We start from the raw sequence: 16677 nt of genomic DNA, 5'->3' as shown, positions 1-16677 counted from the left end.
TCCCATGACTGACACTTGTTTTCCTGAAAGCAACTGATAGTCATTTTTGTAAGTACTGGGCAGAAGTCTCCCTGAAAGGTTCTACTAAGAGAATAAGTTTGGCAGTTTCTTGGGCAGCATGAATTAACAACATGGGCACAAAGTGGTACCAAAAGCTTGAACTGCATTTGAAAACCTGATGAGAGGTAAGGTGAAATTTGGGGTCTGGAGCAGGGCAGAGCCTCTGTTTCTCTAGAGCGTCACTGTAGCATTAGGACAAGACTGGTGTTCACCCACAAGGCACCAGTGTCTCAGTGGCTTACATGGTGCCCAACTGCTTTAGGGAATGGATAACTAACAGGGCTGCTGCATGCTCCTGGGAGGCTGCCGTCCCACCCAGAATTCAATGACGTATCATGTCTGTGACCACTGAAGTGGTGCAGAATAAAGATGTCATCTCTTAATTTCCAGAGTGGGGACATCCAGTCCTGCCCTCAGGACACCTCCTGGTATCAGTGCCCTCCCTTTGTGGGTGGGTGGGAGCTGTGGCCTCCTGTGCTAACAGATGTTGGAGCCCTGCTGGGAGATGCTAATTGAGCACTGGTGACTAATTGCAGGAGGCAGTCTGCAATTTGACCTCTGAAGTGGCTGTTTAGTCATTCTCAAGCCTCCTCTTCCCACACCTTTTAACCCAAAATTGAAATTTAGTGAATGCTGGTGTGCTTTGAATCCTGCTGTTAAGAGGGGTGAGTTTTGCTCCTGCGTGATGTCTGTAGACTTTTAAACAAGTCTCTGCTCACGTTTACGTAGAGGGATTCCAGAGGAAATACCTGGTTTTCACACTGCTGTGTCAGTTCTGCTCAGTGCCTCAGCTGCATGGTCCCTCCTGGCTTTTAGGCTCCTAAGCTACCCTGAAGAAGAGGATGGATGAGGACTGCATGGAATATTTAGACAAGGGATTGCTGCGTTTCTTTCTTAAGAATCTTGCTCAGTCAACAACAGCTGCTATAGTGTCTGTCAGCCTACCTGATCCACTTCAGGGTACTTCAAAAGTCCATTTTTTCCCCTGCACTAGTGTGATAGTCTTGTGTAGTCTGTTCTGTTTTACAGCTGTGGAAAAAGAGGCTGAGCCCTGGTGGTTATGGTCAGCTGACATGGCTAGAAGGAAACAGTGAGGAAGACTGGGGACTCCAGTTCTCTGCATCTGTCTATCTCTCTGACACTAGCCCTCTTGCTTTTGCTTTATCAAACAGTTGCTTTCCCCTTCTGTTATGTTTATGTTGTTCGTTGGAGAAATGATGCCATAAAGTCAGAGGATGGTGGGAAAATGCTTCGACAGGAGGTGTTCAGAGGGTGTGTGCATGGGTGTATGTGCATGTCCTCCTTATAAAAAGAAAGAAAAGACCTCTGCCTATCTGGCAGCTTCCTTTAGTTTCTTTCTTGCCTGCAATAAAGAAGTCTATCCACATGTTTTTGGCAGTCAACCTCCCTTATTTGCACTGATGTGGCACAAACTGCAGGATGTTGTTCCAGGGCTGTCATTTACCATCACTGTGATAGCTAATCTCATTAGGACCCAGTTGCTGTTTGCTGAACATAGTACCCTAGGCTTGCTTTTTCTACAGCAAAGAGTAATCCCATGGCCAAGGGTTCTGTCAGGCTTTAGGAGAGCAGCGTGCTGGTCAATGTAGCCACTATTTTATTTGTGGAGAGCGATGGAATATAGCCATCTGGATACACCCTGCCTTCTTCTGGATGTAGCCATGCAGGGTGATGAATAAGAGCAACAGGCACAGTCTGCTTCAGCATTTTGACTACAGTCGTGCTCAGGAGTCCCTCTAAGAACAGCTGATCTTTCTCCCCAGATGTAGAGAAGCCCTAAATTTGGGCTGCTCTAGAACCTTTTTAGGTAGGAAGGCCACTTTTGAGAATCAGGGTCTGGCTGTGATGGAGAGGCTCTGGTTTTCCCCCAGCATTAGCAAGAAACTGAGCTGAGGTGCAGGAACATATGTCGCCACCTCCATGGAACAACTGCTGCGTTGAGAAAGTGAAGAACAAGCATGTTGCAAAGGCTGGGCTGAGTGGCTTGCTGTGAGATGCCTCTTTACCCTGGATTTGAGCAGTGAAGCCCCGTGCGCTTGTACTGTGGCGTTTAGTTCTTTGCATGGTTTTTGTCTTTAAGCAGCTGTTGTACTTGATCAAGCACTTCCTAGTAGCCCCTTCCTGGACATAGTTATCTGTTACATAAGATACCAAACAATGGATGTCCTTTAAGTTATGGGTCAGGTTGTCACCAAGCCCCAAACAATGCAGTCTGCCATATGGTCTTTTAGGGAGCGAGGGATGGAGAGGGGAGCAGAGCTTCACAAGACAGAGGAAAGAGGGGGAACCCAAATCTTAACAGAAAACTGAGGAAGTAAGGGAAGAAGCAGCAGAGAAGACTGTGGGATAAGAAGGGAATCAATGGTGGCAGCTTTAGAGGAAATTGTCTTTTTATGTCACACAACTGTAGGCTTCAGTGCTGGGAGTTGGCAGCAAACAAGAACTCTGCTTCATAGAACTTGAGATTGTTTTCCTCGCCCCGGGAAGGGAGCCAGCTATGGCCTGTTCTTGGGGACACTTACCTTAGGAAGAAGACCCTAGTTCACACCCTGACCTACCAGACATGGTCCAAGTTTTTCCAATTCACTTTCATTTCTGATTTACTTTGATCCACATCTTATTCTCCTGGCTCCTGTTCTGATTTTTCCCCATTCCAGTTGCTTCCCTGATGTTCTAGCTTGATTCTCCTCCAGAAGGAATTACTGTGTTATGCAAGTGATATATGACTCTTTCTCACTCGCTCACTCACTCTGAGATTCAATGCTTAGCACAGCGACAGTCCAGGCAACTCCAGGTCCCAGTACAGTTCTCCACAGTACTTTGTTACATGACTGCATTCATTGATGCTAGCTCATATTGCTAACAACCTGAGCACAGACATGCAGTCTGTTGCCTAATAAAACTCTGGGGACCTTTTGAGTTTGAGGGACACTCTACCAGTGTGGCATGTTATAAATGGATGAGACACTCACTCCTTTCAGATTTCATCCAGCAAATTAGATGGGCAATGTGAGACCTCCTATGACTCACCAGCTGGTCAGTCTTGGAAAGGCTGAGACCCTTTGCAAAGGGAGATGTCACTATATTCACCCCCAAGTTTCACGCATGTGCTATCTATTGCATATAATAAAGCGCTGTGGCACAAATAGATAAAAGATTGCTCAGTGAAAACTCCTTATGACAAAGTAATTTTCACGCTTTCCTTTATTTTTTTTCTTGGATGCTGTTTCTCATCTTCCAGCGGAGGGGAGAGAAGTCTGTGTTCAGCAGTCTGAAAAGCTTTGTGTGCATTTTCTGTTGCCGCGTTGTTAAAGTTCAGAGTTCCTAGGTTGGAGCTGCCAGCTTCTCAATGCGATTCTTGTTCGAACTTCCAGAGCAGCCCACGCAGAGCCGGTTGGGTTCATCTGTGCACTTCACAGCCCACAGACCCCATGTTTGCCCCTCTCTTTCCATGATTCATACTTTGCAACAAAGGCAAGCCTAGTGCTCCCAGCTTGAGTGTGTGAAGCCAGGTGGTACTGGATTTTAGGTACATCAAAGAAGCTGTCTCTGCTTTTTTGTTTGTTTGTTTGTTTTTCTTCCTTGTAAGCACTCATTATTTCTGAAAACCAAGCAGCTTTGTGGCAGTAGTCATAACTGTCTAACACAGCATGCTAAATATGGGAATTATGGTAGGAGTTCTCCAATTTTACAATTTTCCTATATAGAGGAGTTTGGGGTTGCCTCAATTTTGTGACTTTCCCCTCTTATTTTTTTTAATCTAGCAGTGCTTCTCTAATGCACTGTTTACTAAAAGCTTGGGTTTTTTTTTTTCCTTCTTTGCTTTGATAAGCACAGTACTTCTCATTTTGCTGTGGGGAGGCTTTTCCCCTACAGGTACTTATGAAATACTCTTCCATGAAAAATGAAGAATTTTCAGCTGGCCAGCAATGGGCTGCGCTCCAGTGACTGCAGGTTTAAGTGAGAGAAGTGAAGCCTGGTTTCTAATGATAAAAAACAAGTTAGTAAGCTTTAGTACACACATGCTTGCATTTCTATGCCTGCCAGCCAGGGTGAACGCTAGCAAGGTTTCAGCATGGTGGAGGTGTCTCAAAGGAGCGGCCCTCTGCGGTCCAGCAGAGGTGTCAGTTCTTCCTCTCCTGCTGCTCGCCCTACGCGCGGTGTATGTTGCGTTATGGCCATCCTGATGTTACGCTGCCTGAGCGTGCTGGAGTCGAGGGCATTCAGAGCACGGCAGAGGAGTGTTAATGCTTTGGCCTTTCTGCAGCAGTTATTTCACAGTTTTCTTTGCTCCTCCCTTGCAAGACTCTGAAGCAGGCAGGATGAGGAGGGTCTGTTTGAAGAAATATCCGCTTTGTTGGTTTGGAAGGCAGCCTCACATGAGGGTCATCCAGCTGTTACAGCTGTCACTGTCAACACATCTGTCTTTCCTCACAGTTAGGGAGAATAGGCTTCTTTAGCTGCTATCATAGCTGACTTTTTCTCTCTTCCAGCAACAGTCGGCCTTTGCAAAGCTCTAAATTAGCCTAGGAGGCCTGGGCTGGGTCCTCCTGCTCTGCTCACAACACTAGCTATTCAGCAGTCTGAATACTCTCTCTATCCCAGCCTGTCCTCATTGCACACTCATCAGCTGGCCTATTGATTTTATGCAGGGAAGAAAAAAGAAACCAGGGCAAAAAAGTAACTGCTTTCTGCCAAAGCAGCCCCTGGGGAATGCCAGTGCTGCTAGCCTAGGCTGTTCAGGAGGGGAAACTGGGGACTGAAAGGATGCCGCAGGAAGTTTCCTCTCGGCACCCTACTGCATGGTTCCCCTCTAATGCTGGTTGGCAACTCCTGCGCCCTTGTGCCCTTCCGAGAGCCCTGGCGCGGTTACCGGTTCCGCTGTCCCTGGGCTCTCCGAGGCGTTAGAAGCAGGCTGCGGCACTGCAAGTGTTTACAGGTTCCCCCTCCCTCTGATGGAGATGCCGGAATCTGTGCTGCCTCCCAACAGCTTAACTCAGTCCCATGTAGCAGATGTGAAGCGAAGTCCTAAATCTGGCTTCTGCTTTTGGCAGGAGTGTGGGAAATCTCCCAGTGCTTCAAGATTCAAGGAAGGGCAATTTGGAAGTGAAAGCTGCAGACTGGGACACAGAAAAACTAGGTTGCGTTCCTGGTCTGGTGAAGAATACACACATCCTTGGACAAATAGCTTAATCTTTCTGCGCCTTGGTTTCCTGTTAGTAAATGATACTCCTTATCTTCCACCTCTCATCTCAATAGAGGAAAGAATTTGTCTTTTAGTATGTATCTTATTACAGTTCTTTGTCCAGTGGCTGGGGCCCCTCTACCTTGATAAAATAAATAATTGAATGTAGATTAAATGGTCTAACATAATCCTGCCCAGTGGTTACTAAAACACTTGAATGAAAGTTCATTCAGAGCCTGTCTTTCCATTTCCTCATAAGGCCAGGACATAAAGTAATTAGATGTAGACATAGGTTGTTATTGTAGGAAAATGATGAAGATCAGTGGTTATTGGAAGGAATGGTTTTTATAATCTAGTTTAATGGTCATTTACCTTTCAGTGACCTTGGTGTCAGGCAAAACTGGCAGCTCTTTTATAAGGAATGTGCTCCCCCAATGGAGGCTTTGCAAGCTGCTGCATTTTTGGCTCTGGCATTACATGAACTGGGGTAGCTGCTGCTGTAATGCAAGAGACTTTCTGTCTGCAAAGAGTGGCTGTAGACTTGTGCCAAAAGAAGTCCTTTTCACTGTCTTACTGCCACTGAATTGCCGTTGAAACAGATCAGACAAGTTTCAAGCAATTCATTGCTTTTTGCTTCAGCCAAAGTTGCAACCTTTGTACAGAGCGTTTTCTGTTGTCAGAGTGCTTCCTAGGAGTTTCTGTAAAGGGGGTTGTGTTGCATTGGAGTGAAAGGCAATAGAGTATTTTGCTGATGTGGTTCCCCAATCTCTGTTTAAATGCACTGAAGGAATTGGTGGTTCTATTTGTAACCTCCACCCTGTAAGCTTCCTTCCTACCTCATCAAAGATGTGTGATTTCTATACATCTTGAAGTTTGCTCCTTTTGGTAATGATCATCTGCTCATTGCAAGTGCAAATCGTTCAAATTTCAGATGCAGGAGCATCACGGTCAACACATCTCCGTACCATGTGTTGGGAAATCCTCATGGTTTTATGCAGCAACTGATGCCTGTGGCCATAAAGAGGGAGAGCATGGTATGAGCGGCGTTGTGCTATCTAATAGTACCACCTACTTGTGGACCTTGCCTTGTAAGGAGATAGAGCAGGTCATGACCTAGGGCTGGCTTCAGTAGAGGTTTCCAGGATGAACTAGGCTAAGTCTGTGTTTTCCTTAACCTTACTTTCCCTAGGCTTAACTTTAGAGATAACTTCCTGTTTTTCATGAAGTAGTTTTGTTGTTGTTGGGTTTTTCTTAAGTACTATGAAGGTATGCGGTTGCAGTACCGTCAAAAAGATAAGTTGAGTCATATTCTATTTGGGGGTTCCTAAAGAAATGTTATGAAACTTAGAGCTGTGTAGCTGTGGAAGAAGGTTATTCCAAAGCACTTCTGAGAACTGCACTGACGTGCTTCTGTCTTCTAAACTCTCATCCTTATTCTGCTGCTCACACTCATTTGATTTTGCAAACATGTTCCTTGCATCTAACCGTTGCCCTGCAGGGCTGGCAAACAAGCCTAGCTATAGGAGTCATCCCTTTACGTGATAGTATTTCTAAATTACTGAGATAAGGAGGGCAAAACAATGCAGCTTTGAGGGAGGGCCGGCCATTTCAGGCTGCTTTGAATAACCACCAGCCTCATTTTGCTATTAGTGGGTTCAATATACTGTCAGTACAGTATAGCGTGATAGATTTTTAGGTGATACCAGGTAGTAGTTGCCAGCACTCAGAATCCTGAGGTGGTTTGATATATGTGGGTTCTGAATAGTTTTTAGTCCCGTTGACCTTCTGGAACCCTGCTGTAGTTCTTGCTTGCACAGAGAATCTTTTAGACCCCTTCGTATTCATCCTTCTTCCTCTTCGCATTTGTCACTGTGAGTATTAGCGTGTTCTCCTGATAGGAGAGAATGAATGGTCACATTCATTTCAATGGCAGTTTATTTTTGCAGGTATCAGGTTTGGCTAGGGAACGTCCAGCTGAGATCAAAGGGAGATTTGCATGGAAGCAGATGGTTTATATACTGCTTCTTGCTGAAGAAGAGCAAAATGACTCTCTTCAGTCCCTGAAGTCTGAATCCACTGAAATCTGACAGTGTCTTTCCACTGACCTTTGTGGCCCCAGGATCACATCCTAAATGAGTTGCTTTGAGTCACTGGAAGCCTCAATTCAGCTCTGGTGGGCTGGAAAATGTTAACCTACTGTATGGGCTGTGTTATTCACAAGAGCTTGGTCCTGTGTGTGTGCTAGTTGTGTATGCTTGGGAGAAGAATGAAGTCATTTTCTGCAGTATTGGGGGTGGGAAAGGGAATTTTTTTCCCCCCTTCCCCAGAAACTTGATAGCGTGACTTCCATGCAGACAGCTGTTGGGAGCTGACCCCCTTCTGAAGCTTTGAGTTGAATTCGGTGTTTCTTGTGCTGCATTTCTTCTGATATCATTTCTGACAAGTAAATGTCCTGTCCACTAGTATGAACTAATAGGAATGAGTGAGTATAAGTCTGTGACTTACCCTAGTGGGAGTTTCTTTCCTTAAAGTTAGAAGTATGGTTCTTGAAGCTCAAGGGAAACGGGCTGTGAGTGTGTTTGGCATAAATTTTTACAATTCATTGTTTAATGGTACTTATAAGGGACATTCAATCTTATTGCCACCAATTACTACCTCTTTCCTTACAGCTTGTGAAAAATGCTGTTGTTTTTTCTTGAAACAATTCTTACTTTCTGTGGGTAGCAACAGGTTATAACTGGGTAAAACAGCAGCTAATGAAAACAGTCAAATTTATGCAGCGTGATATAGTCATTTTCCATTCTCCACTGGTCCTTAATCAGACCAAAAGAGAATTGATTGGGCATAGAGGGTATAAAATGAAGTGTGCAGGACCAGTTGATAGTTTCTTCTGGAGCCATTAATGATTGATCTGGACCCATTAGACTGTTTACAGTCAAGCCAGTGAAGAGCAGTAGCATGTTCTTGAATTGATATCTAGCAGCATAAAACTTCACAGTACTTTAGGCTTTATTTATCCATCTGCTGAAGTATACTCACCTTAGGAGAGCAGGAGTTGCCAGGTCGCTAAAGATGGGGAAATAAGAAGGTAACAGCTCTGTCCTGCTCTTACACAAATATTCTTTGTGACCTTGGAGATAGCAGCACTTAAAGTAGATATGATTCAAATGTTTTACCCTATAAAGCCTGGATATTACCATTTTACTAGTTCATTGGTATCTACTGAGAGTCTCATAGATACCATGGTAACAAACAGCATGGAAATGCTGTGAGTAAAGGGAATGGAGTACTGCCCTGTTTAAATTATCTGTATTTCACAGCCACATGCTTCTTGATGGTGTGGTAAAGAGTTGCAACCTTTTTTGTAGCCTGGCTGTGGAAAACAGAAGCTTACTACTTCTTCTACAGCTCATTAACATTAGGAAGTGATTAAGTAACATACCGGGGAGAGTCCAAAGAGGAGGAATGGCCAGAGTTGGCGTTCTCCATGCTTTTCCCACACGCCGTCATTCTTACGCTGCACTTCCTTTCTGCACATAATACTCTGTTATTTCCCCTCTGGAATGGTGTCCTGCCACTGCTGCTTAATTAGCCCATGACAAACTTAGGAATGAACAAAAGCAAGCAATTAAATGCCTGTTCCTTCAGTGCGAGTCCTGTCAGAGAAGTAATTTATCAACGGCAGAGTTGAGTAGCACCTCCTCAGAAGGAAAATAAACCTATTAGCCTGGCTTAGCCTTCCATGCTGGGGAGCTGTGTATCTGAGTTGCTCTTTGCAGGTATAAAGGGATGTCTTTGGTGTAGCAGGTTTTCCTGAAAGCTGTCTCACGTAAGTGTTCAGTTTTGGGATTATCTTCAGTTTCACTGGGTAGAGGATCACCGTGGTCACCATTCAAGCGAGATAACCCGAGAAATTACTGAATTATGAATTATGTTAGTGATTTTTTCATGGTTATTTGCGCAAATGTTTCTGAATCATTACAGACGGAGGAAAAATAGGAAGAAGGCCTGAAAAGAGGAGCCAGAAAGCAGGACTTTTGGTAGATTCCAGTCCAGATAAGGTCTGAATGAAGCTTGAAGGGACTCAGACTCCAGAGTCAAGACCTTGCCAGCTGCTTTCGTGGAATCTCAGCCCTAATGCTCAAAATCTCTCCGTACTCTCCTTGAACAAAAAATCCTGTAGGAAGACTCTTATAGATATTTGCATAGTATTATAGTGGTGTCTGAACAAACTAAGGGAAGTTGGAGTTTTTTTGGTTGTGGGACTCAATTTCTTCTCCAAACAAGAGGGATAATTCAGGCTGGAAAAACTAAATATGAATTATTCTTGGGCAGAAAAATCCAGAGGATCTTGGAAAATACAGAATCAATGTATGTCTTTTCTTTAAACCTCACCAAACTGCTTTGCCAACTGCTTTGTCTCTGTTGCTATCCTAGCTCTTGAGCAGCTGCTCACAGAACTTGAAGATTTTCTGAGGATACTGGACAAGGAGAACCTGAGCAGCACGGCTGTCGTGAAAAAGAGTTTCCTCTCTGACCTTCTGCGGGTGTACACCAAGTCCAGCGGTATGCGGAGGGCAAACCAGGAACAGAGTGATGGGCTCTCGTGAGAACTACTAAGGGGTCCTGAAGCAATTTTTTCCTGGAGGTTGAGAGGGAGGGAAGACATGAAAATTGGAAGGAGAAAATTAAATGGAGATTATTTTTGCAGTGACCTCTAATTGTTTATGTAAAATTACTATGGCTATGTGTCCAGCTTTACAAGCAAAAAATTCCCAAGATTCCTGATCCTTTCTGTTTTTCTTGTTAAACCTTAAGTTTATTTAATCCATTCTGTAAGATACACAGGATGTACTGTTTGGCCAAGTTAATATTGAAATAGAAATTTTAACTTATGGAATTTCCTGGCTATACAGCATTTAATTTTTCAGCTTGTTATTACTGGTTGGGGATTTTTTGCACGTAGCCTCAACCTACATGTGTCCTTGCAAATGCACACAGCTGACACTTTTTGTATCTGTCTTCACAGAAAAACTTAGCAACATGAAAGCAGGAGGTAGATAAAGAGCTTGTTTTTCCCTTTGGTTGCAGGTGGTGATGAGGAATATATTTACATGAACAAAGTGACCATCAATAAGCAGCAGGGTGACCACGAGAAACAAGACGAAGGTAGGGACCTGAAGATTAATGATTGCCTCATATCTAATGGTACAATAAAGGGTGTGTGTGGTTAGATCTGCCTTTTACTGGGATCGGTGGAGGCCTTTCCCACAGCTCTGAGGGCTGAGGCAGTTGACCATGTGGAAGGACTGCCATTTTTGTTACATTCCCCTGGAAATCATGGTCCATGCCAACACTGTGAGGTTATTGCTGGAAGTAACCCTTTGGAGGGTGTTATTTTGGGATTAAAAACGTTGCCTTCTTAGGCTTGCAGCTCCAGTGCCTGAAATATTTAAGGAAGCCCTGGTGTTTCTTTTGGCCATGAAACAGGTTGCCTCACCTCTTTGAGACTGCAGAACTGTCTGATTAGCCCACAGGATCTGAGCTGTCATGACCTCGCAAGGCGAATTCCCAGGGCGCGCAGTCTGTACCCTCGCCATCTGTGCAGGCAGAGCAGCTGCTTCTCCTGGGGGATGCTAGAATTCTGCAGTGCACAAGCCAGGAAATTAAACCTGGATAAAATATTCATTTCCAATGTATATTCCAGGTTTTGAATTTGTAACATGGTGAAGAATATCATGACTCTTTAAAAATGCCCTTTCTCTTTGATATTCATCACAATTGTTGTTTTTGGTAAATGTGTGTCAGTAATAATCTGGTTCTACACAATATTTCATGCACACCTAGTCAGAGGTGGACCCTACCCCAAAATTTCCAATCTAAACAGACCAAACAGGAGAATGCATCAGTACAGCCTGCAGTTGATGTGCTGGTCCAGCAATAATCAGAATAGTTCTATTTTGAGAGTTGTGGGGGTTTTTTTTCTTTTTTTTTTTTCTTTAAACACCTGCAGCTGAATTTAGGTTAACTTCAAACACTCTTGAAAACAGGATCTCCTCCCAGGTTACACCTGCAGCCCCAGTGTGACCTCTAGGCAGGGCCCTCTAGGTAATGCTGTAATGCTCCGTAACAGGATTACACAGCCTGTTGGTAGCTCCTGGTAGCTGAGTAGTAACAGATAGACTTCTTTATATAGGTTCTCACTTGTGTAGATAAAGCAAGGCTTGCATACTGAAACTCAGGAGCAAATTTCAGACAACTTATTTTTAGAGTTGCTTCTCTTATTTCAGACTTTTTGCTATCAAGGCCACGAGCCTACCCACTCAGGCACTCCCTGTGGGACCTGTTGCTTCTCTTTCTCTGTTTTCAGCAACTTTCCTGGTCCAAGTAAAACTTCTGAGTTAACTGGAAATGTTGAAGTCAGTCACACACATGTATGGGATCTCAGCCATAGTTACAGCTGGGTGTACAGCCCTGAGCCTTTCCCTGCAATTGGATAGAGAGGTCTGTGTGTGCCTGCTCAGCAGTGGGATCTGCAGGTTCAGGTTTAGCAGGCGGAGAGGGCCATAGTACCCGCTGATGTTATGGGGTATGATTCAGATCCCCCAGTGATTTTACAGCTCCTGTCTCTCACTCCCGTTATCCACCATAGCTCTGCGCACTTTGCTTCATTAAATCCTGTGGTGGGATCTCATGATGACTCTCCTGTGGCTGAGATCATCTGGGCATCTCATTCTCTGCAGGGTTTCTTCACTGCTATATATGTGCTCTAGCAACACAGGATGAAATTCTTCCTGAAATCATAATACATCAGCTCCAAAAGTTCCCTCAAAACCTTAAAAATGCTATTACTGCAAAAAAACGTATTTCACTGCTCACTATGTCTACTTTTGATTCTATCAGTAAGGACACAAGCTGAACCATTCAACTCTTTTGAGATGCCCCTTTATGGCACGGTAGTTGAATTGATTGCAGTGAGTGATGAAGGCACTTACTTGAGAAATACAGCAAGTCTCTATGCTGCAAGTCCATGGGGTTCTTCAGTGAGCCAAATGCCATCTGCCTTCTGGAAGTCACTCCAGAGGCAGGAGTCTGGGAGGTGGGACTGTCTGTGTGGTATAGGGCTCCTGGCAGCACACACCATGATCCTTTTAGCTCAGATACTGGGAATGATTCACTTTGTCAAAGAGCAGAGAGCACAGACGAGTAACAAAATTAGTACAGATGTGAATTTTGGCAGTCATTTTGTCCTTTTTTTTCCTCCGTTCTCTCTTCTAAACACTCTCCAAATTCCAGGGTTTGGGGAGATGTTTTTATCAAAAAATACTTGGAAAGTGTTAATGCTTGTCTAGGAAAAAATACTACTTCCTCCCCTATTAAGGTAATTGTTTTGTTATGTGGTGCAGATGTCCCTAGCAGCAGAAAGAAGGGATGTGTACAACACATGTTGTGTAGACTCTTCATACCGAAAACGTGTATTAGGTACTTGTCCTTTATTGCTGGGTGCTGAGCACAGTGATAGCTGCCCGCTCTAACCTCAGAACAGAAAACCCCGTAACATCTCCCAGGGGTCTTGTCAGGAAGAAGGCTAAAGGCATGGTTCTTGCCATACAAAGTCCAACAATCAAAGCTCCATCGCATCCTACTCTGCTCCTCAGCTGGAGTGTGTGGGCATGGGTCTGTGGAGGTGGGATGGTTTTCAGCAGGGTGAGGACTGAAGCTGTGGTCTCTGTGCTGTGCTGAGAAGGTTGGTGGGAGCAGGGGGAACCGTTGGTACAGAACGCAAACAGCCTTTTGCTGGCACAGTAAGGTTCAGTGAGATGACTGCTAGGTATATCAGTGATGAATGGATGGCCACCACTTGCAAAGGTTTGGCTATAGTTAACACTGTTGCAATAGTTTCTCTCCTGCAGAGCTGGGCATGGGAGGTTTTGCCTGGAGCAGAAGGATACACATTGGCCTGACTGTTTCTCTCTGCTAGAGAAGCACTTTAGAAGTGCCCTGTATGCACAACTGTGAGTGTGGAGATAATCCTCCCTTGGGGAGTAGCCCACTGGGGTTTTAGGAAATCTCAGCCTTGTTCCTGATCTTTCCAAAAGCAACAATGGCCTCATTTGCTATTGATGGAAGATGTCTGCCCTGAGAGCATCTTCTTCCTGGTCCCTTACCGAGAAGGCCAACCTCCAACAGCAGCCAGTAGGTATGACTCTGGCTGTGTAGGGTATTTTGGTAAGTGCATCTCCTCATGATGCAAAGAAACACTGTTTAGTAGGGCTGATGAACAGTCTGTCCCACACTCACCTGCTTTAATATCAGTTTGAACTTTACAAGATACCCAGCAGTCCTTCTTGCAGGGTGCAAACAGCTACCTTCAGTTGGCTTCCATTGATCCATGGGTCTCCGTGACCTCCTGGCTTACCGAAGTTAGCCAGCACTGGAAGACCAGGAGACCTGTGTCACAGGGAGCAATCTGTCACGAGAGACGTGCTTTAGCCTCTTGTGCCATCAGGCCAGGAGCTCATTACAGGACAGAAGTGCAGAGCTGTCATTGTGGCTTCTGAGTCCCAGGCTTGAACAAAGTAATGTGGTTTCCAACTTCTATTTTTAAAGCCCAGAAATATGCAGCAAAGTTTATGCCAGTGCCTTCTGAGCACAGTGGTAACTGCTGCTGGGTGTTGCACAGTGCCTTGGCTATTTCTGTGTGTGTACAAGGAATGTGGCTGAAGTGTTAGCAGGTGACGAAGGGAGTTAGAGCATCAGCTCAGTGTGGGTTTTGGACCTAATTCCCATGCTTAACTTGCTGCATTTGCGATACCTGAATATCTTGGCAAATATCTTGGAAGAAATGGAGCTAAGAAACACTGCCTGTGAAAGGGGACTTCTCTACTGCACAGGATAATGCCATCCAAGTTCTAAATTTTTTGGCAGTTTGGTGCCTCACTCCCCCTTGTTCCTGAGTATTGTTGTGTTGCGCTGTCTCTGAGGTCATGGGATTTGGAAACTTGTCTGAGGCCACCCAGGAACTTCTGGTGGTGGAAGAGGGACTGAACACAAGCTTTCTGTGCCTTAGATTAACCCTTCAGCCACTGAGTCATTCTGCATTCAGCTGCTTAGAAAATCTGACTTTCCAGAGCCAGGCTTGGATAGCCTGGAGCAGTTCTGCAGCCACACACCCTTTCAGATGTTCGGCCTATGCTGCTTTAAGAGCATCTCATCTTTAGGTAGTAGATTCACTAGCTATGAAGTGACAGTTCTTGGCTGATTTTGAGAACTTGTTTTACAGCCCAGTTATGTAGCAGCCATTGCAGTTCACAGTGGGAGCTGAGCGCTATTAGCTCCGGTTTTCTGGAAAGGCAGTGGAGGTGGGGAGAGTTAGTGACTTGTCTGGTCACAATAATGTGTCAGAGCTGAGCAAGAACTGAAATGCTGAAGAATTCCAAATACAGTTTGCTGTCTTCCCACTGGGTAACACTGCTTCTCAAGCTCCTTTAAAGTTTCAGCAAGTCAATACTAAGGTTTAATTCTTCAGCTATGGCTCGCTTAATGAGGTTACAAATTCAACAGACACTTCTTATCGTACAAACTAAATCCACTCCTCCCACTGCAGCATCGGACAGACTGTGTAAGCAAACACCTCTGAGGAAGGAGCTCTGTCCAGTTTCACTTTTGAAGATCAGGTCACACTTTGCGCTTCACTCAGTGGAGCACTGCTAAACATCATAGGGCATCTCGCTTTCAAAGGTGTTTTGAGTGGTGCTGGGAGCATGCCTGCAAGTTAACCACGTACAGCACAGCAGTAAGAGGGAGGCATTTAGAACTGCCCAGCGTTAGTCCGTGTCATTGCCACTCATGATATTTTTGAGGGAGGGGAGAGGGTCACCCTATTTAAGACATTCTGGGCTTCACAGAAAAGAAAGAAAAATATGCCTAAAAAATAAGGGCTGGTTCTTTTGCTGGATCTCCTACTGCAACATTTCTGGATACAGCCTGAAATGACATGGTTGTTCTGCTGCACTGTCTGTAATTATCACCCTGCTTCCGACTTAAATAGCACCTGCACAGCACTGGGCAGCAAGGGCTTTGCTGGGAAATGCCACATGTCATCAGTGTAACTATTTCTGGCTTGCAGTGCTGGACCGGAGAGACTCTTTGACCAATGGAGACTTAGGATTGCATTCGTCCCCTCCTCAGAAGAGCCTGCCAGACCTTCCCCCTCCAAAGGTATGTTTTACAGCTTCTTTCCTTTTCACTGCCTAGCCGTTAGTCTGGGAATTTGAACCTCTGAAGGCTTCAGGGCCTTTTTTATTAGGTAGTGTGTAGCGTGGCTATTTGGGCCGAGCTCTGCCTGCTGTATGTTAGTGAATTATGCCCGCTAGCATTAGTTATATATTCCTAGTGAGTTTTTTTTTTCCAAAAAAAGAAAAACTAATTAAAAAAATCAATGAAGGTCCATCCAGCGTATGGGTTTCCTGGAACATGTCTCTCTCTTCCCCTACCTGTACTTTCTGTCTTTATAAAAGGTGTAGGTCTTTGTGCCTGGTGCAGACCATGATGATGACTGGCAGCCCAGGCAGTGTAACTATGCTCAGCAGTGACTGGACATCCAGAAATCCCTGTTGTTTCTAAAGCTTGCGTACAAACTGGCCAGAGAGCATATGCAGCACTTCTGGGAGCCTTGGGATTCCTGTGCGTGTGGAAGAGAACTGTGCAAAACAGTCTGTATTCCCAACCAGAGAAACCCAGACTAGTAATACAGTGATCCAGGCTCAAATAACAAAGAGGATTTTGTTTTCAATTCTTTGAAATCATCACAAATGTGATATTGGCTCTTCATTGCTGCTTTGGAAATCTCCCAGAAGTGTAAAAGTATCAGCTATGGTTTGTCTGCCTGGCACGAACTTACAAGGGCCAGAAATCCTTAAAGTCTCAGGCTGTGGGGTGATCCCTGTGCAATGTCAGGTTTTCCCTTACTTGCAGAATATTGCACAGTTTGGTTGTTAGCAGGGAAGATGGGGTTGCTTTCAGTTGCAGCGTCTGGCATTGTCTGTGCTTTGAGTGGCTGTGCCAGGCATTACACCCAGTTTTCTCCCCACCTGGCCATTGCACAGCTCTGCAGATCTGCGAGGAGGGAGCGCTAGTCGCTGGTCTGGGGAAGGACCCTCGGCCTGTGCCGTTCCTCTTCATCAGGCTGCCCTGCCCTGGCTGAGTGTGGTGCACAGTGGCTGGAGAATGGCAGCATGGGGGCTGGGTTATACAGCATTACGCAGCCTGTTTTCCTGCTTTTTTTCAATGCTCCCTGTCTGTTTGAGAGATGCAGTGCATTGCATTGCAGCTCCCCTAAGGCCTGCTGCAAAAAGCTACAAACAAAGTAGCTTTAGATTTTTCCATAGGGCAGTTATAAATCTAATCAG

The 16677-nt window shown here is 45.0% G+C and overlaps 1 protein-coding gene across 6 annotated transcripts in view; it reads left to right on the top strand.

Annotated features, from left to right (window-relative positions):
- The window catches only part of AFAP1L2 (actin filament associated protein 1 like 2), an 81854-nt gene that overhangs the window by 36514 nt on the left and 28663 nt on the right, over nt 1-16677 (top strand). For all 6 annotated transcript variants that reach the window (XM_026096184.2, XM_026096182.2, XM_064514252.1 and 3 more), the window contains exons 2-4: nt 9704-9832; nt 10358-10435; nt 15396-15487. In XM_026096184.2, coding sequence (XP_025951969.2) covers nt 9704-9832; nt 10358-10435; nt 15396-15487 — 299 coding nt within the window. The remainder of the gene's footprint in view (nt 1-9703; nt 9833-10357; nt 10436-15395; nt 15488-16677) is intronic.

This window comes from Dromaius novaehollandiae, chromosome 6 (genome assembly GCF_036370855.1).
Source record: "Dromaius novaehollandiae isolate bDroNov1 chromosome 6, bDroNov1.hap1, whole genome shotgun sequence".
NCBI lineage: Eukaryota > Metazoa > Chordata > Aves > Casuariiformes > Dromaiidae > Dromaius > Dromaius novaehollandiae.
The sequence above is the reverse complement of the archived record's forward strand: the minus strand, read 5'-3'. Positions and strand labels throughout refer to the sequence as shown.